At 42.0% G+C, this 25,023-nt stretch overlaps 1 protein-coding gene across 1 annotated transcript in view; it reads right to left on the minus strand.

Moving 5' to 3' along the window:
• Nucleotides 1-439: 439 nt before the first annotated feature.
• The window catches only part of SOAT1 (sterol O-acyltransferase 1), a 69,633-nt gene continuing 45,049 nt past the window's right edge, over nt 440-25,023 (minus strand). Inside the window, exons 4-16 of the mRNA XM_062190226.1 lie at nt 18,786-18,937; nt 17,229-17,288; nt 14,979-15,086; nt 13,927-14,209; nt 12,840-12,918; nt 12,248-12,329; nt 11,919-11,964; nt 11,294-11,423; nt 8,548-8,645; nt 6,691-6,789; nt 4,342-4,477; nt 3,557-3,702; nt 440-2,435 (exon numbers count right to left, since the gene is read on the minus strand). Coding sequence (XP_062046210.1) covers nt 2,379-2,435; nt 3,557-3,702; nt 4,342-4,477; nt 6,691-6,789; nt 8,548-8,645; nt 11,294-11,423; nt 11,919-11,964; nt 12,248-12,329; nt 12,840-12,918; nt 13,927-14,209; nt 14,979-15,086; nt 17,229-17,288; nt 18,786-18,937 — 1,476 coding nt within the window. The 3' untranslated portion in view covers nt 440-2,378. The remainder of the gene's footprint in view (nt 2,436-3,556; nt 3,703-4,341; nt 4,478-6,690; nt 6,790-8,547; nt 8,646-11,293; nt 11,424-11,918; nt 11,965-12,247; nt 12,330-12,839; nt 12,919-13,926; nt 14,210-14,978; nt 15,087-17,228; nt 17,289-18,785; nt 18,938-25,023) is intronic.

The raw sequence follows: 25,023 nt of genomic DNA on the forward strand, positions 1-25,023 counted from the left end.
GCTTTCTCTTGGATAACACGTCCCCCAGAACGGTCACAATTATTAGCTCTCACAGGAAACAGAGTCTGAACTCATTACTTTCCAGAAGGAAAAGCATTACTCACCATCATTCTGCAATCAAAAGTACCTTTCACCCGTCAGTGAGTAGGAAAAGTAAGAGAATCTTCCTGAACACATTACAGAAGTTCTGGTTTGTATTCATTTAAAACAAATAGTGTAGGTAGGTGGCAGTCTACAGAACAGACTTGTGCTCAAAGCAGCTTGCATGAAGATTGTAGTTATCAAGCCAGTCTCTTTCACCCAAGTGGTCATTCCTTTCTGTTCTGTGTTTCTGGAAGTTTCTTAGGACACGCTTAGCATTCTGAACAGTCTACAATGCTCCCACATGTCCACTGTTACTGCGGAAAATCCTGGGCAGAAAATTCACTTATAAACAATAGAAAGATGACAGCTTTTATTAAAAAAATTTTAAAAAACACCTTGACTGGGCCTACAAATCAAGTATTGAGAGTAGCAAACAACACAGGTCTCTCAGCGTGCATTTACACTTCTTAACAGAAATGCAGAGCTAAGCATTCCCTTCTGCTGCTCCAACAGACTGCCTTGTTCATAACCTAGCCTCGGGGCAGACTATCCTCTTGTTCCGTCAAAAACGTTGCTATAAATAACACCACCACTGTGCAGATCAATGCCTGGTAACACAGGTTCACTTGTGTCCGTCAAGGCGGGAATTCATGTCTGAAAACCGCTTAACCTCCACTGGACCAGAGCTATGGTGAATCAAACAGATGATTAAGCAAGGGACTCATGGTCCAGTTTAAGCTGTGACTATGAACATACTCTAAGTTTCATGAGACTCAAACTGACCTTAAAACAACTCCTTCAGAAAGACTTCTCAAAACATCTTGGACAGCAGCAGGGCTGGCTGAACTGCGAGAGAACTCTCAAGGTGGCTGCTCCGCGTACCAACAATCATTTGAGTAACTCGTAAGGCTCACTTGTTTGGGTGGAAGGTTGAAGTACTCGGTCCCTGACGTCCCTCCTAATGCTCAGTCTAACATAATCACATACGAAGGAATCCTACGCACCACTTCTTACTGGAGAAGGGCACTCATACAAGAGTCCATTTTCTTGAAGATGATCACATTTTAATCTGTCCCACCTAAAAACATACTACCATTAAAAGTATGAGAGACCTGAGACGTGCAGAAGCCAGCTTCTGGATCCTTAATGATCACTTCAGTGTTAATGAAGCTAATTAACACTTAGGTCACAGACTAATCTGCCAAATAATTCAAGATAAGTATTTATTAGAGAGTAATTATACCAAAGCGTACTTCAAAACATCAAAGAGGTTCTGAGAATACTTCCAAAAATTCATGGAAAATCCAATTAAGTTTACTTTGGTGCAAAAAACTTTGAAATCTACACATGGTTCTTTAATAATACACATTTCTCATGAACGGTCTGGAAGACCTCTCACATGCATGGATTTCTGTTTTACACCAAAATAAATTTACCTTTCATTTTTTATTACCTCTCTGAAGTACCCTCATATTCCTTAAAGTTAAAAAACTATCCTCCATGTAAATTTCATGATAAGCAAAATAATTTAAAAATATGATTGACTCTGCAAATCTTTCTTTAAAACTACTATGGAATCTCTGAGGATATTGTTTGTTTTTCCCTTTTCTGGTCCTCTAAATATGTATTATTATTATTATTATTGATGCAAGAATTCATAGTGGAAGACATCTTTTTCCTGCACAAAAATCATGACCTAGATGGGATGAAGGATGTAAAACTTGAGTAGAACTGAACTTTTTTCCAAACAAAATATAAAAGGTAATATATAACAAGATTATCTTTGGAAAATAGATTTGTCTTTCTACTAGAAATAGCAAAAAATCATTCTACATTATCTTCTTTGCATTTTTAATTAACATTCCTTCAACAGTATATATGAAAGAAATTCTAAGCCAGAGATACTTAAATGATTTTTTCGTAAATGCTTTGGATAATTCTGTGGCTGAGAAAATCTGATTTTAGTCTCTGATTGGATGGAGTCAAGAAACAAAACAATTGTAATTAATGAGGCTTAAGCTGATATGACCCAGAAAAAAATTTGTCATTACCGCAGCTTTCAGTCTCCCTTCTACCAAAAAGGAAGAAAAAAAAAAAAAAAAAGTCCTGCTTAGGTATGCAAGATCCCAAGGAATTCTGAACAGCTCAGCTTCCAGTGACCTAATCCAGTGAACCACTGAAGCCTGGCGTGATCCAAGTAATCCAGAGAACTTCAGTAGCGGCTGGAGACAGTGGCCCCGCACCAGGCAGAACGCTCAGTCTTCAGTGACAAGGAAGGAACACCATCCAAGCTCCTAAAACACATAGCGACAAGTCCAAGAACGTGGTCGGACGTAATCCAGAAACGTGGGCTACAACGGGAAAGAGAACGGGAGAGTAAGTTCCGTGTGTGAGGCAGGTAGGGAGTGTTAACGTTCTAACTTCACTTCGTAAACTTTGCAAGAAGTTCACTAATCCAAAACAAGTTCAGTTCTTTCATCTATAACACAGAGTTCTTCAATTTAGAAGCTTCACGTGAAGTTTTTAAGTCCAGTAAACTCTACGCAACAGCATGGACTTCTGACCATTTCCAGATAGGGACCATTCCTTCTGGCTGTCCTGCCTTTTTATTTCAGCACAACCCAACGTTCAGTAGCCTAGCATCTAAACAGGGGCAGGGCAAGGATGGTGTGTGTGCGCACATGCACACACACACACACACACGACTGTGACACAGATTTAAAGTGACCGAACTACTTTAAGGAGGAACAGATGAAGTACTATTAAGGTTCAGAAACAGTAAAGGCACAAGAGTAAGAACTTGAAAAAGTTCCATGGAAAATACACATCCAAACTGGATTTTGATAAGAGAATAAAATCCGATGTGTGGAATCTGAGTATGAAGAGCGCATGAGCAGGACAGAGCTGAGTCCAGAGCACAGGGGGTTAACAGGGCGGGGGGGCGGGGGGGGGGAGTTAAAGCAGCACAGCTGGAGGAGGTAGCTAATCTGAGTGTTAGAGGGGTCTACGAGAAAGATCCAGACAGACTGATCAAGGAGGTAAATCTCCCCCCCTCCCCAAAATACCTGGGGAGTTACTGACACAGTTAATAACCAAAGCCCCAAGAGTAAGTGAAATCTGAACACAATCATAAAAAACAAAACATAAGGGGCAGTGAAGTCCCAGGCACGCCAGCACTATCTCACAGTTTTACAGGCGCTCACCACTTTGGGAAGAAAGAAGCAAAGCATCAAAATGTACGTGTGGGTGGTGGTGGCAGGGACACACATGGCAGAGGGAGAACGCTGGAGAGAACCAGAAAAGGCTGAGGAGAGAGCAGCCAAAAAGAAAGGCGACTAGAAACCAGGAGAGCTCAATGGAGAGAAAATCAGAGGAGGAATTTCAGGGCAGCCGCACACAGCAGGGTGGGCTAATAAGCTCCACTTCCCTCCCTTTAACTTCACCCATCCTAACCTCCAGTGCTTTCACTCACGTTTTTCAGAGGGCAGTGCTGGCGTGCATACCACTCCTGAGAATAAAGGCACAGGATGACTCCGTGGCCCAGGAAAAGGGAAGCCCACACCAGAATGTTCCAAATTGGCCTTTTCCGACTATCATTGACAATGAAGTTGAAAGCCACTAAAGTTAGGAAGAGAACAAAAATATGTACACATGTACGTGTGGTTATCACAATATCAGGAGACGAGGGGTCTCAGACCTATGCTCATCTTTTTTATGTTTTTTTTCAAATAAAATAATTTTACGACTGCCTTTAACAATCACAGCATCAACTGTTCATGTTCACATTTTAATCTGGTCTCTGGTCTTATAAATAAAAACACAGCTTCACTGTTGAAAGTTATTAATCAATAATTAATAGAAAATCAATAGTACTGAGAATCAGCGGAAATGTATTCCATGGAATTATTCATACTGTAACTAGCGACAGGGCCAGTTTTCCCAGGGTTCTCAGGGTGTACGATGACAGTGCTTATGAATGGGGCAGCTGTTGACAGACAGGTTCCATGCTGTACCAAATCAATGTTGTCACTGAGATTCACAAGGTTACCTGGTTTGCTTCCGTATGTCCAAGTGTAAGCGAACACCCTGGGACAGTGTTGTGTAACTACTCAGTCATATCCCGGTCTCCGGACAAACACTGCTGTGACACGGCCTCACTACTGTCTCAGCTTCCTGCACCAACTTCCTAGTTCCTCCTCTGTGTCATTTTCTCTTTTAGCAGAACACCTCGCACTCACAGCACGCCAAGACACTTACTTCCAAAGAACATGAAGAGCACGAAGAGCACTGGGTAGAAATAGCTCAGACAGACCGCCAGGGCATACTCGTGCACGACGGCAGACATGGCGAAGACCGCTAACATGGCGGCAGACTTGAACCTCTTCGAGAAAAACTGAGGCAAATGGACAATATTAAAAAGTTAAGTTAAAAAGTGTAAGTAATGAAGCACAAACTAAAACCATAATTATCATATGCTAAAGACATTGATTATATATGTTTGACTTTTCTAGTCTATTCCATAGACTGACCCAAATCTATTAAAATACTTACAAAAAATACATATGCTCATAAACTCTTATATTAAATGAAGTTTTTAAAACATCATTCTTCGAAAATTTGAGCATATTTCTACATACATTAATAGCTTATATCTATAATTACTATAGTTGACAAAACAGTTTTCAAATAAAAACACAACACAGAAAATTTTTTTTTCTTTGACAGGCAGAGTTAGATAGTGAGAGAGACAGAGAGAAAGATCTTCCTTCCATTGGTTCACCCCCAAGATGGTCACTACAGCTGGCACGCCGCGCCGATCCAAAGCCAAAAGCCAGGTGCTTCCTCCTGGTCTCCCATGCGGGTGCAGGGCCCAAGCACTTGGGCCATCCTCCGCTGCCTTCCCGGGCCACAGCAGGGAGCTGGACTGGAAGAGGAGCAACCGGGACAGAACTGGCGCCCCAACTGGGACTAGAACGTGGGGTGCCGGCACCGCAGGCGGAGGATTAGCCTAGTGAGCCGCAGCGCCGGCCACAACACAGAATTTTAACCCTTTTTTAAAATAAGATTCATTTATTTATTTGAAAGGCAGAGTTACACAAAGAGAGGAAGAAACAGAGAGAGAATCTTCCATCTTCTGGTTCACTCCCCAAATGGCCACAAAGGCGATCTGAAGGCAGGAGACAGGAGCTTTTTCCTAGTCTCCCACATGGGTGCAGGGGCCCAAGCCCTTAGGCCATTTTCCACTGCTTTCCCAGGCTATAGCAGAGAGCTCAATTGGAAGTGGAGCAGCCGGGACTTGAACTGGCACCCACGTGGGATGCTGGCCCTGCAGGCAGTGGCTTTACCTACTACGCCACAGTGCCAACCCCAGAATCTTAATCTTTAGAGTGACTCCGTATGGCGTCCTCTCTAAAACTAAGATTTAGAAGGAAGGGGCTCGCCTTATCTGGACAAGAAACTACCTTTATAAATGACAGAACCAGTACTCAAATACACTGTTTCCACAAGATGCTGTCACTCCGCCTAATGATGCCCTTACTCGATGATGAAGACACTAACACTAGTGTGGGCCAGGGGATTCAAGGCTGCATTTCACAGGCTCGGCGTTCAGCCCAGCGGTGAAGACGCTGGTTCAGCTGCTCGTGGCCCACATCAGTTACTGACTTCAATACCCAGCTCTGCCTCCAGCTTCCCACTAACACAGACCTAGGGAGGCAACAGCAATGACTTAAGTAACTCACTTCCTGCCACCACCCTGGCTGCGTGGGCATTTGAGAGTGAACCAGCAAATGGGCCATTCCCCTCCTTTTCTCTCCGTCTTCTCGCTCTTTCCCTCCTTTCTTTCTCTCCCAGATTAAAAAAAAAAAAAAAATTAAAGACTACATCTCATCAGTCTAAATACATTCTACTTTTTAAAGTATTTCAGACATGTGTCACTGATTGGAGACACGTAAATCCACAAGTATTTCTGCTCTTTTAACAAGGAAAATAAAACAAATGGAAAAAAGGATATAGGGGATTATATGTTGGCAATGAGATCCAAGAGAAATGGCCCATCATCGGTGGCTCATTCCAAGGCCTCCATGCAGTCTTACTTGGTAATTAGGTAAAAGAAAATCCAGACCAAAAACACAGTATTCAACCATGTACCTACCTGCTGGTTTCTCTCTCTTTTTTTTTTTTTTTAAAGATTTATTTATTTGAAAGACAGAGTTCAGAGAGGCAGAGGCAGAGAGAGAGAGAGAGAGAGAGAGGTCCTCCATTCTCTGGTTCACTCCCCAGATGGCTGCAACGACTAGAGCAGAGAGTTGGATCGGAAGTGGAGCAGTGGGGACTTGAACCGGCGTTCATATGGGATGCTGGCACTGCCGGTGGTGGCTTTACCTGCTACATCACAGTGTTGGCGCCCCTACTGGTTTCTAAGCAATACTCTACTGGAACCAGAAGGGTTCTTAGATCTAACTGTCTCATAAGAGAACTGAAGACAAGACATTTCACCTTTTCTTCATGAGCAATTAAGTATAACCTTCCAGCTGTACAATATTCATCCTTTCTGGAAAACAATCTCTATTTCTTAAATAACATCAACTAAACCCTGCTGCTTACCCAGAGCAAGTCCTTATAGGCGTAGTAATACAGCCAGTCATGGACCACCACATTCCAGGTCCTGTAATAGTTAGCATACGACGTGGAGTTCCACCAGTCCTGAGGAAAAAAGTAGAGGTATAAAATGACATGCACACAAACACATTTACACAAAGACCCAAAGCCAAATGCCTGAATATTCCCAAAGAACAGACACGTAACATACAACTCAGAATGTACTGTGAGCAGTCAGTCCCACACTAATGTCAAAACAATCCTAAAAGGCATCATGGGGGCTGGCATTGTGGAGCAGCGGACTAAGCAGTCACGGGCAATGCTGGCATCCCATACGAGTGCCAGTTCAGGTCCCAGCTGCTCCACCTCTGATCCAGCTCCCTGCTAACCACATGGGAAAACAGCAGAAGAGGGCCCAAGTACTCAGACCCCTGACACCCAGGTAGAAGACCTGGCTGGAGTTCCAGGCTCCTGGCTTCGGCCTGGCCCAGTCCAAACCGTTGTGGTCATCTGAGGATTGAACCAGCAGATAGAAGATCTCTCTCCGGTTTTCCTTCTCTGACTTTCAAATAAATAAATACATTGTTTTTAAAAAGGCACTTTGTTTTTTTTTTTTTTACAGTTCAATACATTATTTAGTGATACATGATTAAGTGCTTGGTTTATTTTGTCTTTTGATGAAACAAGTCATTACAGAAAACAGAACATACAGAATCATTTAAATCTAATGTTTGTGTAAACAGACATCCACCCTTTACACTGCTACCACATGACGAAAGAGTTTTTATTGTTTTGTTTTTTAAAGATTTATCTATTTGAAAGTTAGAGTTACACAGAGAGAGGAGAGGCAGAGAGAGAGGAAGAAAGAGAAAAAGAGAGAGAGAGAGAGAGAGGTCGTCTTCCATTCGATGGTTCACTCCCCAGTTGGCCTCAATGGCTAGAGCTGTGCCGATCCGAAGCCAGTAGCCAGGAGCTTCTTCTAGGTCTCCCACACAGGTGCAGGGGCCCAAGGACTCGGGCCATCTTCTACTGCTTTCCCAAGCCATAGCAGAGAATGGGATTGGAAGTGGAGCAGCCGGGACTCAAACTGGCGCCCATATGGGATGCCGGCAGTGCAGTGGTGGCTTTATCCGCTATGCCACAGTGCAGGCCCCAATTAAAGAGTTTTTTAAGGTCACAAAGGCTGGACGGATTGCCATCACTAAGCTGCCACTTGGTGCCATCGTTAATGCCAACATTTAAGCTATACAAGGAATGAGATGGTGGCTAACCCCTAATGTCCCTTTAAATATTTCTTGTTACCAATTTTAAGATTAAACTAGTAGAATCAGATGTGTACAATCTGCAACCTGTACCTACTGTTTCTTTGAGAAAGGCATGAGACATTTGATGTGTTGCCAAAACAACAAATAAAACTCCAGAGAGCTTGAGGTAGTATTATAGAACACTACGAACCATCTGTTCAAGTCTAGAGTTTAACCTCAACTTCAGAAGCATAAGAATAGTTATTTCATGAGCTTCTCAGTAGTTGTGAGATAACTTATGAGGTCATTCACATAGAACTGGACAGCCAATCTCAAATGAATGAACAGTACGAGCAAAGTCTCCTAAAACCCCTGAGACAAATGCCATCCCTCTAAAATCAGCAATATGTGCTCACAGGATCCAGTAGAAACCAGACGAGGTAAAAGAAAATATGAGGCTATGATAATAATCTTGATTTCAGAATTTCAGACTTAATGGAATTCATGGAAAAGAAAATTATAAAAAGCATGTAATGTAAACCAACAATGTTTAAATGCTTCCCAATGAGTAAATAAATAAATGAAAGCAACAAGGAAGATGAGTTTAAGTGTATACTACCTTATAAAACATCCTGTCACCAAAGCGTAGCATCTCAGCAAAGGCGTTGAGCCAGCAGTGCAAAAACGCAAAAAAGGTAAGGAACAGAATCAGCACACCTGGAAATGAGATTCGCAACAGTAAGGGTCTTGTCAACGGCTCATACACCAGGCAGTTACTTATCTGTCATCATGTGATCAGCTGGGACTATGTTGTATGTAACATAAATCAACATTCCCACTTACCCACTCCAGAGATGACAAAGCATACTTCTCTAAGTTCACTGTCTTAATTTTAAAATGCAATACATATTTTACATGTATAAAAATATATAAATATGTAATTTATATACATTAAAATGCATATATACTGTATGGGCTGTATAATTTTCTTGAAATAATCACACTTTACCCCATAATTATTACAAATTAATAAACATGTAAAAATATTCAGGGCCAGAGCTGACACAGCTGCCATCTACAGTGCCAGCATCCCATTTGGGTGCCAGTTTGAGCCCTGGCTGCTCTACTTCTGATCCAGCTTCCTGCTAATGCACCTGGGAAGGCAGAGAAAAATGACCCAAGTATTTGGGCTCCTGTACCACGTGGGACACCCAGATGAAGCTCCTGGCTCCTGACTTAGGTCTGGCCCAGCCCTGGCCATTGTGGCCATTTGGGGAGTGAACCAGCTCATAGAAGCTTTCTGTCTCTCTCTATATATAACTCTGACTTTCAAATTAATAAATAAATAAGTAAGTAAGTAAATCCTTTTTAAAATGTAAAAAAAAAAAAACTAAAATTATTTTAAAAACTACAATAACTTCCTTCCAAATGGGTTTTACCCAGTCTGTTTTTAAAAAATGCCCTGGGGCTGAAGCTGTGGCTTAGTAGGGTAAGCCTCCGCCTGCAGTGCTGACAACCCATGTGGGTGCCAGTTCAAGTCCTCTGATCCAGCTCCCTGCTAATGCACCTGGGAAGGCAGTGGAGCATGGCCCGAGTGCTTGGGCCCCTGTACCTCTGTGAGAGTTCCAAAAGAAGCTCCTGGCTCTGAATCAGTCCAGCTCCGGCCACTGCAGCCATCTGGGGACTGAGCCAACAGGTGGAAGACGACCTCTCTCTCTGTAACTCTGTCTCTCAAATAAATAAATCTTAAAAAAAGAAAGAAACGCCCTGATACATGGCTTAATTTGGCATTCAAAGCCCTTCAAAATACAGTCTACATGCATCTTTAAACAAACTTTAAAACTAGGAGAGATTTTGTCCCTCTCCCCTGCATGCGGCATTTGGGGATTCTGGAGATATTTCTGGTTGTCAGAACAGCAAGGGGGTAGCTAATTTATCTGTTAGAGGCCAGGATGCTGCTGAACATCCTGCATGCGCAAGCACCACCCCAAAGACCAATTTAGCCTAAGTGTGAATAGTGACAAGGTGAACACATTCTTATCTCTAACGAGTCCACCCCCAGGGCTGTAAACACCACCCACAGCTGGACTTCATTCCAAAATACTCCTCGCTTTTTATCCATGCCACTCCTGAAAGCACTTTTCCACCATTTTTCTGGCAAGGCAAACGCTGGCCTATTTTTCTTTTTTCTTTTTTTAATTTGACAGGTAGAGTTATAGACAGTGAGAGAGACAGAGAAAAAGGTCTTCCTTCCATTGGTTCACCCCCCCAAATGAACGCCACAGCCAGAACTGCGCTGATCCGAAGCTAGGAGCCAGGTGCTTCCTCCTGGTCTCCCATGCGGGTGCAGGGGCCCAAGCACTTGGGCCATCCTCCACTGCCCTCCTGGGCCACAGCAGAGAGCTGGGCTGGAAGAGGAGCAGCCGGGATTAGAACCGGCGCCCATATGAGCCACAGTGCCGGCCAACGCTGACCAATTTTTCAATACCCAATGTTAGAGATCATCTCTAACAATAAATGAAACGTGTTCACCCTGCTTATTTAGTGTGCATTACATTATCTTGTAAAATACCCACTTACACATCCACCTTTATCATTGACTCATCCAACAAGTATTTACAGAGCATCTAGTATGTGCCAGACAGTATGGACTATGACCAGCGTAAGACACACCCCTTAATCGCAAGTAATTTGTGGCCCAATGAGGAACAGACCCAGGTATTTAACGCATATTCTACTCATGGGACAGTAGGGCAGATTACCAGAAGTCGGCAAAAGAGGGAAAGGACGAGAGAAGGAGAGGACAGAAAATCCTACCAACGCTTAACGAGTGTCGTGGAAGACTAAGGAACGGAAGCTATAGCTGAAATGCAAGCTCCCAAGGGTAAAGGTTACGTATGTCTTATTCCCTGCTGGGTCCTCAGCACCTGGCACATAGTAGGGACTCACAGAACAAGAGAAGCTAAGAGACTGAAAGACAGGAGAACAGGAAGTGGTGGCAAGCGAGACTTCAAATGTCAGCCACACGCAGTGCTTCGCAGACGCCCATCAGGAGGTTACCAGTGTTTTTAACAAAGGCCATTTCAGTGGCCTAGCCAGAGTCCAAGTAAACTGACAGCGAATTGAATAGTGAGCAGAAAGATAAAGCATAAACATAAAATGTTCACCCTCAGGGAAAGCAAAATTCAACTGAAAAAAGATGAATGGAAAGATTGGCCTGAGACTGGAAGGAGGATGCTTCACTTCCGAGATGAATGGGCGAGATTAAGATGGGTGTAGATGCGTACAGAGAACAGCAGGACAACCACAGGCGCTGGCTTCCCGTTTCCTTGTGCATTTATGAATGACCAAAGTGCCCACGTTACCTGGCAAGATGGAGTTAAATATACACAGGACGAGGACACGCGCGCTGAAGGGCTCCTGTTTGATATTCCGAAACAAGGGGGCACAGAGCCGCTCAAAGATATAGTACACATAAAAAAGGCAGCCAAAGACCTGGAACAAAACAAAATATGTAATAGTGATGGCTTCATAAAGAGAGAGGGAGAGTGGTTTTTTTTCCCTCTCTAACAGATCCTATGGAACCTTTTCATTAATGTTGACACATAAAGAAGTATATAGAATTGCTAGAGGTGTGGCTGTCCTGTGTGATTAAGACACCACTTGGAGGGCTAGTGTTGTGATGCAGCAGATTAAGCCATTACCTGCAACGCCAGCATCCCATATGGGCGCCGGTTCAAGTCCTGGCTGATCCACTTCCAATCCAGCTCCCTGCTAATGTGTCTAGGAAAGCAACAGAGGATGGCCCAAGTGCTTTGGTCCCTGTACCCACGTGGGAAACCAGGATGAAGCTCCTGGCTCCTGGCTTCAGCTTGGCCCAGCCCCAGCCACTGTGGCCATGTGGGGAGTGAACCAGCAGATGGAAGACCACTCTCTCTCTGTAACTCTGCCTTTCAAATCAATAAAATAAATCTTTAAAAAAAAATTTACCTGTGCAAACTGCATAGCAACATAACCCCATCTTACAGTGGGAGTCCTAAAAAAGGAAAGAACCAAAACAAGTTTTCTAAATAAAGTCAACAACTGAACTTACAGACCCTCCCAGTTAATATTCTTCCACACAGAGCATCATTTATGGCCACATAATTGTGTCAAGAATTATGATAATCAAATTAGACTGCTGGAATTGCCATCTGAGGCTTCCCAGGCCAGAGAGAAAATCTGAGCCCATTCTGCATCCTGCACTGAGCCCACCTACCTACCCCCCTCCCTTGCATCCCTCAGGCACTCACCACACGTCCACTTCACCATGCCCTTACCTGGGATAGCTGTCCCGGTAGATCAGGGTAGGCGCAAACAAGAAGTACAAGTACTGGTTGACTGTGGGTATTGGAACAGTGCCTAGAAGGAAAATCATTCAATCAGAGGCTCTTGGATACCTCTCAGCAAAACCAAAAGGGGGAAAAGGAAGCCCACAACAGGGGAGAATAAAGCGTTTCCTCCTCATCTCCTCGAACAACTTCTTACTCTTGGAACTGAGTACTACCCATCTCTCTAAACTAAATTATTCCCATGACTGAGACGCTTCCATGGTATGAAGCAACAATTTGCGAAGAGTAAGCAGGCACAGGTGTAAAGAGACTATTAACATTCCAGGAACATAAGGCAAAGTTGCAAGAGTCTAATGATTAAAGACGAAACAGGAATAGCTTCTCGACCTTTTGGCTAAGATCAAGTGTAGTAAGACAAAACCAGGATAATCAGGAAAGAGTGAAATAGCCTTCCAAATCCATGTGGAGCCCATGTATTTAAAATCAAACACAGTCTCTACGGAACGTCATGTAACATCCCCATCAGCACCACAAGCTGGAATATCCTGTTAATAATCCTTTAGCCTAATCAATTACATACTTGATTTCTCCTTAGCTGAATTTAGTACCCGAGGCACGTTCTCTCTGACAAATGAATGGGCCTTCATTATCAAACGAATCTACAAAAAAAAAGGGGGGGGAGATGAATTTTCCAACATTTCTATCCAATCTCCCCATAAGCAGCCCCTAACAGCACAAGATTATAATCACACAAAAAAGCTTCTTAATTTTGCATAAACTAACCCAAGTTCACGTTTATGGTATAAAGAAAATAAAGGGAAAAAAACCCCAAAGGACATATAATTATTTTTTTTATTTAATAGCATTACCTATTTATTAACATTAGGAAATTAAAAATCTGTTCAAAGAAAACTTCTTGAAATGGTCCTCTCCATTATGTCAGAAAACCCTGGAGGCCACATTGCAGCGCAGCGGGCTGAGCCACCCCTACAGCACCAGGCATTAGATATTGCAGTGCCAGTTCAAGTCTCAGCTGCTACACTTCCAATTCAACTCCCCAATAACACGCCTGTAAAGACGGCCCAAGTGCTTGGGCCCCTGCCACCCATCGGGAGGCCCGGATGGAGTTCTGGGATCTTGTTTTTTACCTGGCCCAACCCAGCCACTGTGGCCATTTGGGGAATGAACCAGCAGATGGAACATATCTCACTCTCCCCCCAACTTTCAAATAAACAAATAGATAAATAAATGTTAAAAGAAAAATTCTGAAAGGTATAGAAATTAATTAAAATAAGCCCTTCATTTAAATAGGAGTAGATATGACAAAACAATTAATCTGACAGTTAAAAAGTAAAATTTTTAGTTAGAAAAATATTTTACAATCTAGATGACTTCAACAAAAAGTAGTATGGAAAAAACAATCTGTCCAGAACAGCTCAGTTTAATTTATTTCAATCATCCTGACTCAGAGGACACTGAAGCTAAATGAATCTTAAAAGCTGAGATAATCCAGTTTAACATTTTAATTCTACAGGGAAAAGCGGCACACGCACAAAAAAAGAAAATTATCCAAATGAATACAGCCAACAGCAATAGTATCACATCATCATCATCATCACTATGTTAACAAAGCATAGCAGTCTGCTGGATAGTGTGCACACCCTTACCTGCTCGAGTATAACAATGAAACGGGAAGCTGGTGGCAGTGTATATGCTAATACAACATACGTTGGCCCAAAACCTAGAATTCCAAGCTGGAAGACCATAAAAAGCAAGCCATGGAAGAGAGAATACATCAGTGGATGAGAACTCTTGCTGTAGCCATTGGCCCAATGTTGAAACAGGAAATAGGGAATTGACAGTGTAGACAGGAACATGGTCCACCAGGTCCAAACAACAGTAGGAAGTTTGCCAAAAGCGTAAGACAGGAGGTTGAACTCAAGCACCAGCCTGGGGAGAGGAAGCGCAGAAAATTGAGTTTGTAACACACACCAAGTTCACAAAATGCAAACTTCAAGCCCCAGACATCGAACTTTAGGAAACACTGGAACTTAAGTACATTTAAGCCATGGATATAATAGTTTTGCTAAATAGAGATCTGCTTCTAACCCTGTTTCACAATATAGCTCAACAACAAATCTCCTAAAAGCTTTAAGATACTATGGTCCCCGAACTAAAGATACCTCAGATAATAAAGCAATGAACTTCAGAAAGATAAGATTCTCACACTGTCTTATAAAACACTAAAGTCAACTACTACAAAATGAAATAGTCAAATATCAATCACTTTGACGTTCAACAGATGACTTTTCACAAGGAAAGCGAAAATTTGGAAATTTTAACTATTATACCGTTATCTCAAGTTTTAATCTACCAAAGAAACACATAATTCAGTCTATGATTACCATGGTGCCACTTTTTAAGTTACAATTTGATTTTTACATCAAAAAGAAACATCACTTTTTTTCAACCTTAAGTTCCAATGTTACCATTTGGAAAAAACACCTAGAAAATAATGACTATATTAAATGGACTATTTCAAAAATGAAAATATTAAAACTCCTAATTACCTCTAAACTTTTTAGAAAAGAAAATTACTCTCAAATCAGCTCCTCTGGGATATTCTGAGCAAATCTGGCCAAACTATTCTTGACCAAAATTCAGTGAAAACTCTCAAGTTCCCGTTCAAAGTGCCCAGTCATTCTTTGCATTGTCTTACCTTCCTTCATCAATGTAATCTACCACAAGAGTGCTGAGGATGAAGAGAATGAGGAGGGCGATAAACATGTGATATATGGTCCTGATGTGGTCCACTTCAAACAGCTCACTGCAATTGTAGTTCAAAAAAACCAAATTGGTAATCCATACTTGAATTTTAAAACATTATTCAGACTTTTCTTTAGAGTAATTTAGAAGATCCTTAATACACCACTGGAAAAAAAATCTCTAAAAGTAACAGTAAATACACAATTTTAAACATGAAGTACAAGCATATTAAATATTAAGATCAAGGGGCCAGCACACAATGGCTTCAAACCCTGGCCTGCAGGGCCAGCATCCCATATGGGGCCAGTTCAAGTCCCAGCTGCTCCACTTCCAATCCAGCTCTCTGCTGTGGCCTGGGAAAGCAACAGAGGATGGCCCAACTGCTTGGGCCCCTGCGCCCGCGGGGGAGACCCGGGTCATGACTTCAGCCTGGTCCAGCCTCAGCTGTTGTAGGCACTTAAGGAGTGAACCAGTGAATGGACGGAGATCTGTCTGCCTGCCTTTCAAAAAAATAAAACTTGTAAAAAATCCTGTTCTTACAGTCTACTCCCTACACTTAACTAGTATAGTACATACTTCTATACTAATGATAACTATCATCCTATATGTCTATAAAACCTAAGCTATTTACAAGTGCGTTTACTTTTTCCTCATTGATTTTAACAGTGATCTGCTTTTCTTTTAAAATGCAGCAATCTCTTTCTAAATGACTTCCTAACATCTTTTGTATCTGTCTAAAACAATCATTTTAACCTTGTTTTTAGCAAGAGTTATGTTAACTTTCTAAAAGACTTCTCTGAGAAATCTAAAATACAATGATATCCCTGGAATAAGGCTCTTCAAAATCTAATAAAAACCCATCTGAGTCATAAAAAATGTGTTCCATTTCCTTGGTTAAATTTTTAAAAATTAAATTGTATTTTAATTTTTTCTTTTACATATAGTGCCATTTTATCATTAAAATCGTCATTAGAATGTAATTATTTTATTTTTCCTTTTATGTGAAAAGCCTGCATTTTCCCCTGCATTTTCTCTTCAAAAAAATTATACCAAAACTAAGAAGGGATTTTACACATATTTATAACCTCATCAAGGTTAAGCAGTGCAGATCAACTTGGCTCATAAAGTAACTGTTGGTAAGTATAAGGTGCATTTTTAAAGAAAGGTACATTAAGATAACTAAGAGAATTTTTCACCATACCAACTATCCGGATGAAATGCCACAATGCAGGTCAAATTTCAGCTGTATTCTAATGAATAAATAATTGACCAAATGAATAACCTACTCAAAGATCACTAAAGAAGAAATATTAATCACTAAAGAAGAAATATTAAAGAAGAAAAATTAATCCAAAATTAACCTTTAATTTTCAGTTTGCAAATAAAGTCACAATTAATTTACCTTGCATAATTTTATTTTTAAAATACTAAGTGATCAGTTTTTTGTTTAAAGATTTATTTATTTAATTTAAAATCAGAGTTACAGAGAGGCAGAGGCAGAGGCAGAGTGAGAGACAGAGAGAGACAGAAAGAGAGGCCTTCCATCTGCTGGTTCACTCCCTAAATGGTGGCAATGGCTAGAGCTGTGCCAATCAGAAGCAAAAAGCCAGGAGCTTCTTCTGGGTCTCCCTCGCAGATGCAGGGGCCCAAGCACTTGGGCCATCTTCCACTGCTTTCCTAGGCAGTAGGAAAAAGCTAGATTGGAAGTGAAGCAGCTGGAATTCGAATCAGCTCCCATAGAGGTTGCCCACACTCAGGCAGCAGCTTTACCCACTATACCACAGTGTTGGCCCTGCAATAAGTTTTTCTGAAAATGAGATGAGAAAATAAAACTCATGTATTAAAAAGAAGGCAGCATCTCCCATCTCCAAATCATGAGGTGGCTTACCAAGGTAGAAAACTTTAGCTCTAGCCCTTTGGGTAACCAGTTCTCTGCAGCATGGCCTCAAGAACACCATTTTTATCCCTAACTCCTCTTTAAAGCTAGATGCAGAACCAGAAGGTCAGAAAGAAAGGGCATGACACAACAAATGTATAAGAAGAAATGCCAAAACTAATGATTTCTATGAATAGGGAAGACACTCATCACATAGTCTTAGACTAAGCAGTGACTCTATCAATCAGGTTAGGTTTTTTGGTTTTTGTTTTTGTTTTTTCCTAAAATTCAAACTAAATGTTAACAAAAGCAACTAAAAATACTCACTCTAAGAGAGATCGCCTTGCAACAAAAATCTTTCCCTGCTCTGGAGGTGCTCTCAGGTCTCTGGAAGGAACAACAAAAAAAAATCTCAATGACGCGCTTCTAGTAGTGTAAGAAATGTGACCCCGTAGCCAAGAAACAAATGACCCGCGACAACAGTTAACACTAATGAACCACCTTCTCTCTGTGGTCCAGGTGCTGTGTTCGGGTTTTATGCATGTTATTGCATTCACTCCTCCTGAACAACACACACACAGCTGTTCAGGTTGGCAGAGCTGTTGGACACAACGAACTGGAACAGCATACACTGGGTCCCCAGATCCAGCCCCTACGGGGAGGCACTGCATTCCACACTGGCAACCACGTTTCCTTCTCTGAGAGTGCCCCCTAGGTCATGGCCGAGACTCCAGCTGCATGCTACTCCAGGCCATACAGATGACTGGTTTCTCCTCCAATATTCCACTGAGGTTTATGATGCCAACAGACTTCCAACAACTCCCAACAGCCCCTAATCTTTAACATCCATCTATCTATCTATCTATCTATCTATCATTTATAAGACGGATTGACAAAATGGGAGAAACACAGAGACAGAAAGAAAGCAACCCAGAGATATCTTCCATCCACTGGCTCACTTCCCAAATAGCCTTAACAGTCAGGGCTGGGCCAGGCCAAAGCTAGGAGCCAGGAACTGCATCCAGGTTGCCCACATGGGTCACAGGGACCCAAGTACTTGGGCCATCATCCATTCCCTCCCAGGCCCACTGAGAGGGAGCTGGATCAGAAGTGTAGAGGAGCCAGGCCTCAAACCAGACACTCTGATAAGGGATGCCAGTGTCCCGAGTGGCAGCTTAACCTGCTGAGCCACAGCACCTGCCCCTGGCTTACTGATCTTAACATTTTGCTCTAGTTACAAAACACCTGCATTTTGATACCTAGCATAATCATCTTCTTTAGGGCTTTTTGTAGCACCACCAGCACTTCTGTCAAGTAGGACTGGTCAAGCTATTCTCTAGAACAGGAGAGATGGACAGACACTGCAGAGGCATGAAACAGGAAAGTGAAAAATGCAAAACTGCATCACTGGTCTTTGGTAGGCTTCCCTCTATTATTCTGAATGACTGACCAATCAGGAAAGCGTCCCAATCACACTGTACTTTATTACAGATACATACTGCATAGTGTGCCATTTAGTGCTACACAATGATGTGGTTCACAGTAAGGACCCTGGAGCCAGACTTGGGTTCAAATCCCTGCTGTGCAACCTGGACATTTTTAAGTGCTTTGTGTTATAGTAAGTTATATTATCTACAGCACTCAGCCAAGTGTTGGTTCTGTTATTTTATGAGTCAGCTGTCTTAAAAGAGGTATACATGTATATTATAATCCACATACTAGGACGAAATAGCCCACCCCTCAAGTGATTAAATAACCTTCCCAATACCACTCCCAGCCAACAAGAAGGGCCAGGTTGTGACTCCGGCATTTCTAGCGCAGTCCATGTTCTGACCACTGACCTAGGGTAGATATCTGTGTTAAGAAAATCATGTCTATACTTACTTAGCTCTGTGATTGTTTTTCATTTCTTTAAGAATGGAAAAAGTTGTGAGAGCACATCCACCATTGTCTAATGATGCCGATTTTTCAATCAGATTGGTCACAAAATCATCAAAGTGACTGCCAACCTCCTTCAAAAAAAGTGGCTTTAATTCCTATAATTTTAAAACAAGTAAAGGAAAACATAAAGAACTAATACATGCATGTGAGTTATTAACAGTTTTCTAAAGCACTCTCAAACAGAGCTGGTTCAAAAGAAAGCATACAGAGTGAGTATTCAAGAGTAAAAGCAAAAATACATCAATAGCTGATTGTAGTTTCAGAAATGGTTACTGGAAAAGCAACACATGGATGTTATACCCTATTAAAAATATGTGTCTTTTTTAAGCACAAATTAAAAACACCAAAGTAATCACCTACTAAGTGAACTCCCTGACATAAAAAATCAAAATCATACAACGCTCAAAATGAGACTATTCCTCTCTTCATTTTTATTTAGAAACACACCCAAAAAGTCTGCATTATATCCCCATTAAATTTTAAGTCCCCCCCCCCTTTTAAGGCAATTTCTTTGCTCTAATTACCCACTATTTATATTTTAGAGCATGTCATTTATTTATACCAAATGTTGATTTTTTTCTACAAAGAGCTCAAGAAATTCAACAACAAAACAAACAATCCAGTTAATACTTGGGCAAAGGACTTGAAAAGACACTTTTTCAAAAGAGGAAATTCAAATGGCCAACAGACACCTGAGAAAATGCTAGCTAGCATCACCAGCCATCAGTGAAATGCAAATCAAAACCACAAAGAGGTTTCACTTCACTCCAGTTTAACAGCTCACATACAAAAATCAATAAACAACAAATGCTGGAGAGGATACAGGGGAAAAGGTGCCCTGGCCCACTGTTGGTGGGAATGTAAACTGGTGCAGCCACTGTGGAAGACAGTATGGAGATAACTCAGAAATCTGAATACAGACCTACCATATGACCCAGCCATCCCACTCCTGGGAATTTACCCAAACCAAAAGAAATCAATATATGAAACAGTTATCTGCACCACAATGCACAATTGCTAAGATATGGAATCAATCCAGAAGTTTATCAAACGTTCACTGGATAAAGAAATTATGGTATAAATACACTAGGAAGTGCTATTCAGCTGTAAAAATAAATGAAATCTTGTCTTTTACAACACGATGGACGCAACTGGAAACCATTACACTTAGTGAAGTAAGTCAGTCCCAAAAAGACAGCGTATGTTTTCTCTGATCCAAGGTAACTAATAGAGTACTTGAAATGTAATATATTGGAGAGAAAGACATTTTGAGATTTGATGATTGTTTATAGCCCTTGTCTCCTCCTTTGAGGAACAGTGTGTTTTGTTTTTTTTTCCTCTTCACACTATCTGCTGAACTCTTTTACTTAGAGTAGGGTTAGCTATATGATCATTAAATATACTGACAATAGATCTTTGAAAAATTAAGAGTGAGAAAGCAAGAGGGAGGGGGAAAAAGGGTTGGAGTGTGGGAAGAAAGGGCGGGAAGGAGGGTAGGTGACGAAGTGTCACTATGTTCCAGATCTGTGTATATGAAATACATGAAACATGTATAATTCAAATAAGATTTTAAAAAAAAACATACAAGTTAGCTTAAAAAAAAGTATCTTTCAAAATTTAGAAAAAATGAATAAAACTTTTTGCGGGGCAGAGACACAGACAATAAAACATAAATAAAATGTTGATTACTACCTTCATAACTACATATTTGTCAAATGATAAAACACGTATGTGTTCCATAAAATTTCATAAAACTGCTGTACTTATGTGTGTAAATATACTTATCTTATGAAAGTATGACTGTGCATATGTTTAACTGTGATACATTTTGGTCTCTTTAAGAAAGCTTTTATTTAATGAATACAAATTTCATAGGTACAGCTTTAGGAATATAGCTGTTCACATCTTAAAACTTTCACAATTTTTGAGAAAAGTATGAGCAAAAAATATTTTTTCAACTATAGATGCTCATTTTTGCAAATGTAGGCACTTTTTAATTGGCAGAATTTACCTACATACAGAAAAAATGTTCTTTACCAATTCAAGGGAAAAGATGCTTTTTTCCTCTGACTAAATTATTGATCCAAGTTGCACTTACGAGATCTGAAGCAGCATTTGTCTGGACTCTGTTATACCACAGGAGTGTGCCCAAGTCCTCCAAAGGAAAGCCTAAACACATCGCTGTATGTCATGCAATTATAGGAAGGCTTCTCACGCTGCTGGCTCCCACAGTTCACAAGTCACGAGTCCTGGCAGTGAGAATATGCCAGGCGCCTACTCTCACAGGACAGCTGACAGGGCTGGCGAACACAAGACATCGGCGTATAGGTAACACACGGTAGACCACACATGTGTCACCTGAGCAGGCATACCAGCGAAGACTTAACAAGCATGCAAGCAGTTAGCAAACAAAGCAGGGAGGAGTTGAGTGGAAATACCTGTTCTGAGCAGAAACCTTGACGATCTTAGGACCTGGATGAAGCGAAAAATGGCAGAAGGAAAGGGGAAAGATTATGGCAAAAAAAGCAAACATACTCCATAAGTTGTACTTTGGAAATTTATATTCACTAAATAAAAAAAGTAAAAATAAACTACAATAAAACAGTAGGAGAGTCAAAAAAAAAAAAAAAGCAAACATACAGGAAAGTACAAAGAGTTTTAGCTACAACAGAAAAATGCAAACAGAGAGATAAGATTTAGAGACAAACTATGGAGAACCTATATTCCCTGGGGGAAAAAAAAAAACTTTCTACAGACTTAATATTTTTCCATAATGAGCTTATCCAATAGAATTCCATTTTTGTTCCTTCGATCTATTTCAATTATATGATCATTTCCATTTAGAAATGTTTTCAACAGAAGTGCTCCAGCCAACAAAACCAACATGAGGAAAACAGGTTCTCTTTGCTTTTACTCTCCAGAATTCATTACTAGTACAGGGCTTTTTCCTTCAGCTATAAAAACATTTTCCCACATAGAAATATACTGGAAGTGAAGAAGGGAAGGAATTTGTTCATTCTGCTACAAGGGCATGCACAGCTCTGGGAATATTCCTAGGCACAAGATATACAACAATGTCCCCAAACCAAGTCCCAATCCTCATGGAATGTATACAGGACATGTAGGACGCCAGACAGTGTCATGGAAAGGAATACGGCATGACCGTGGGGGCAGGCATTTTCCATAAGGAGGTCAGGGAAAACCTCAACGATAAAATGACACTTGAGATGTGAAGGCAAGAGAGCAGATGACATCTGAGATCTGAAGGTGGACACTAGGAAGAAGGAAGCCTACGTGTGAAACGTTCCTGGGGCAGGCACGACCTCGGCAGATCTGGGAACCAGCCAGGATGGGGGTTTCAGAGAGAGTTTAACCACGTCATGTCTCAACACTTCACTGTGCTCCTCTCAGTCCACTAAAATGCTACTCGACATGAAAGCAGAAACCTGGAATCTTGAGATGTGGCAAAGGGACCCAAGCCAGCTTTTTTAAAGCTAGAATTCCTCTTACTCTGGCACCAGTCCCAGGCAGCATTAGTTTAAGTAGACTTTAGAAGCTTTTTTAAAAAAAAAAATAGGCCGGCGCCGCGGCTCACTAGGCTAATCCTCCACCTGCGGCGCTGGCACACCGGGTTCTAGTCCCGGTCGGGGCGCCGGATTCTGTCCCGGTTGCCCCTCTTCCAGGCCAGCTCTCTGCTGTGGCCCGGGAAGGCAGTGGAAGATGGCCCAAGTGCTTGGGCCCTGCACCCCATGGGAGACCAGGAGGAGCACCTGGCTCCTGCCATCGGATCAGCGCGGTGCGCTGGCCGCAGCGCGCTACCGCGGCGGCCATTGGAGGGTGAACCAACGGCAAAAGGAAGACCTTTCTCTCTGTCTCTCTCTCACTGTCCACTCTGCCTGTCAAAAAATAAATAAATAAAATAAAATAAAATAAAATAAAAATAACAAATGTTATACAAATGTCAGTAAAAGCTACTAAAATCAAGTCCTCATCCACCAACTTTAACTGAATAGAGTAGTCGACTTCCTCCGGCACCAGCTCACAGGCGCTCACTCACAGATGGGCCCGGCTTGTGAAGGAATCTCACAGCTATCTCCTAACCTTCACCTCCTTAGGAAGTGCACCCCCTTCTTCTGTCCCTCCTATTCCTTTCCTTTTCTCCCCACACGGCTGAACTTCTACCTTTCCTTCCTTCCCCGTCAGTCCACAAGTAAGGGTGCTCCTTGTTCTCCCAGCCTGCTAGCTGATCTCAGACACCAAACACACCCGGATAACAAGGAGTCCTAACTACTATTATTCAGCACCAGAGGTGGGGAACAAGACACACACACACACACACACAGGCCTGCTCTTGAGCGACTCACTGCCTATCCACTAGAGAAATATTACACGAATCACTAATGGTCTAGCAAATGTCACAAAGGACAGCTGAGAGAGCAGGACAACAGAGGAAGGAGACAGAGAAAGGACAACAGAGGAAGGAGACAGAAAATTTAAGAGCAGGAATCGCAGGCAAAGCAGTTCAGAAGCCACTTGGGCCACCTAGCTCCCCTCTCAGCGTGCCTCAGAGTCTCGGCTCAGTCCCAATTCCAGCTTCCTGCGAATGGATGCTCTGGAAGGTAGCAAGTGCCAGGCCAAGCAGGTAGGTCCCTGCCACTCACCTGGGAGACCTGGATTGAGTCCCTGGCTCCGAGGGATAGGCTTCTCAAATAAAATAAATCTTAAAAACGTTTTTAAAAAAGGATAAATTTACTTTGGTGCAAAAAAACTTTCAAAATTCTTGGACAATATTCTCACAATATGCAGTTTCCACGAACTTTTTGACGACCCCTCATGAAATACTATTTTCAGTTTCTCAAAAATTTAGTTTACTTGATCAGAATTTGTTCTTTTTTCTTCTTTATTGGCTCTAAACAAAATTATATTCTGACTCCTCAGGTCAGACTGCCAGTGTAGGAATGACTGGTTTCCCCGGACTCACTGCCTGCCTTTGCACAGGGAACCCTTCAGCCTCACTCTGGCATGAAACCAGAAACGTAACCTTTCTGGGCACAACACCACAATGGAGTACCTGGCAGGTATTTCAGGTGTCACGCTAAAGTGACTTACCAGGGAGGTGGCCCTGACAACCCACTCTGAAGTTCTCATTCTCTCTTAAAGCACAGCATTTCTACTTCTTGGTATCTTCGTGTCTGCCTTCCCAGCTGACTTTAAACACCGTGTCTTTTAGTTAACGGTACAGCCAACACTTAGCAAAGCAAGGACCAAGGTACTTTGTAATTTCCACACAGCTTTTGAAAGGAACCTGGCACAAACATTCACACTACTGCTGTTTTATATCAGAGTATATCACAAAGTACATAGAAAGTAGTTATTTTTAAAACTACCTAGTCTTGGCCGGCGCCGTGGCTTAACAGGCTAATCCTCCGCCTTGTGGTGCCAGCACACTGGGTTCTAGTCCCGGTCGGGGCGCCAGATTCTATCCCGGTTGCCCCTCTTCCAGGCCAGCTCTCTGCTATGGCCCGGGAAGGCAGTGGAGGATGGCCCAAGTGCTTGGGCCCTGCACCCACATGGGAGACCAGGAGGAAGAACTTGGCTATTGGCTTTGGATCGGCACAGTGCTCTGGCTGTAGTGACCATTTTGGGGGTGAACCAACAGAATGAAGACCTTTCTCTCTGTCTAACTCTGCCTGTCAAAAAACACAAAACAAAACAAAACAAAAAACTACCTAGTCTTGATTTCTTTCCAGAGGTTATGATTGGAAAGACGCTGAAAATCACTATTATTATTATTGTATCAGCTGTTATTTACTGAATAACTGTCATACACTTGATCTTTATTAGGGACTATTATATACTATTTGTAGTCTTAAAACCATCTTTAGGGCCAGTGTTGTGGCATAGTGGGTAAAGCCGCCACCTATGATGCCGGTATCCCATGCAAGACCTGGTTCGAGTGCTGGATGTTCCACTTCCAATCCGCCTCCTGGCTAATGTGCCTGGGAAAGCAGCAGAGGATGGCCCAAGTCCTTGGGCCCCTGCACCCATGTGGGAGACCTGGAAGAAGTTCCTGGTTCCTGGCTTCGGCCTGGCCCATACTGGCCACTGTTGCCATTGGGGAGTAAACCAGTGAATGGAAAATCAATCTCTCTCTCTCTCTCTCTCTCTCCCCCTCTCCCTC

Source organism: Lepus europaeus, chromosome 5 (genome assembly GCF_033115175.1).
Source record: "Lepus europaeus isolate LE1 chromosome 5, mLepTim1.pri, whole genome shotgun sequence".
Lineage (NCBI taxonomy): Eukaryota > Metazoa > Chordata > Mammalia > Lagomorpha > Leporidae > Lepus > Lepus europaeus.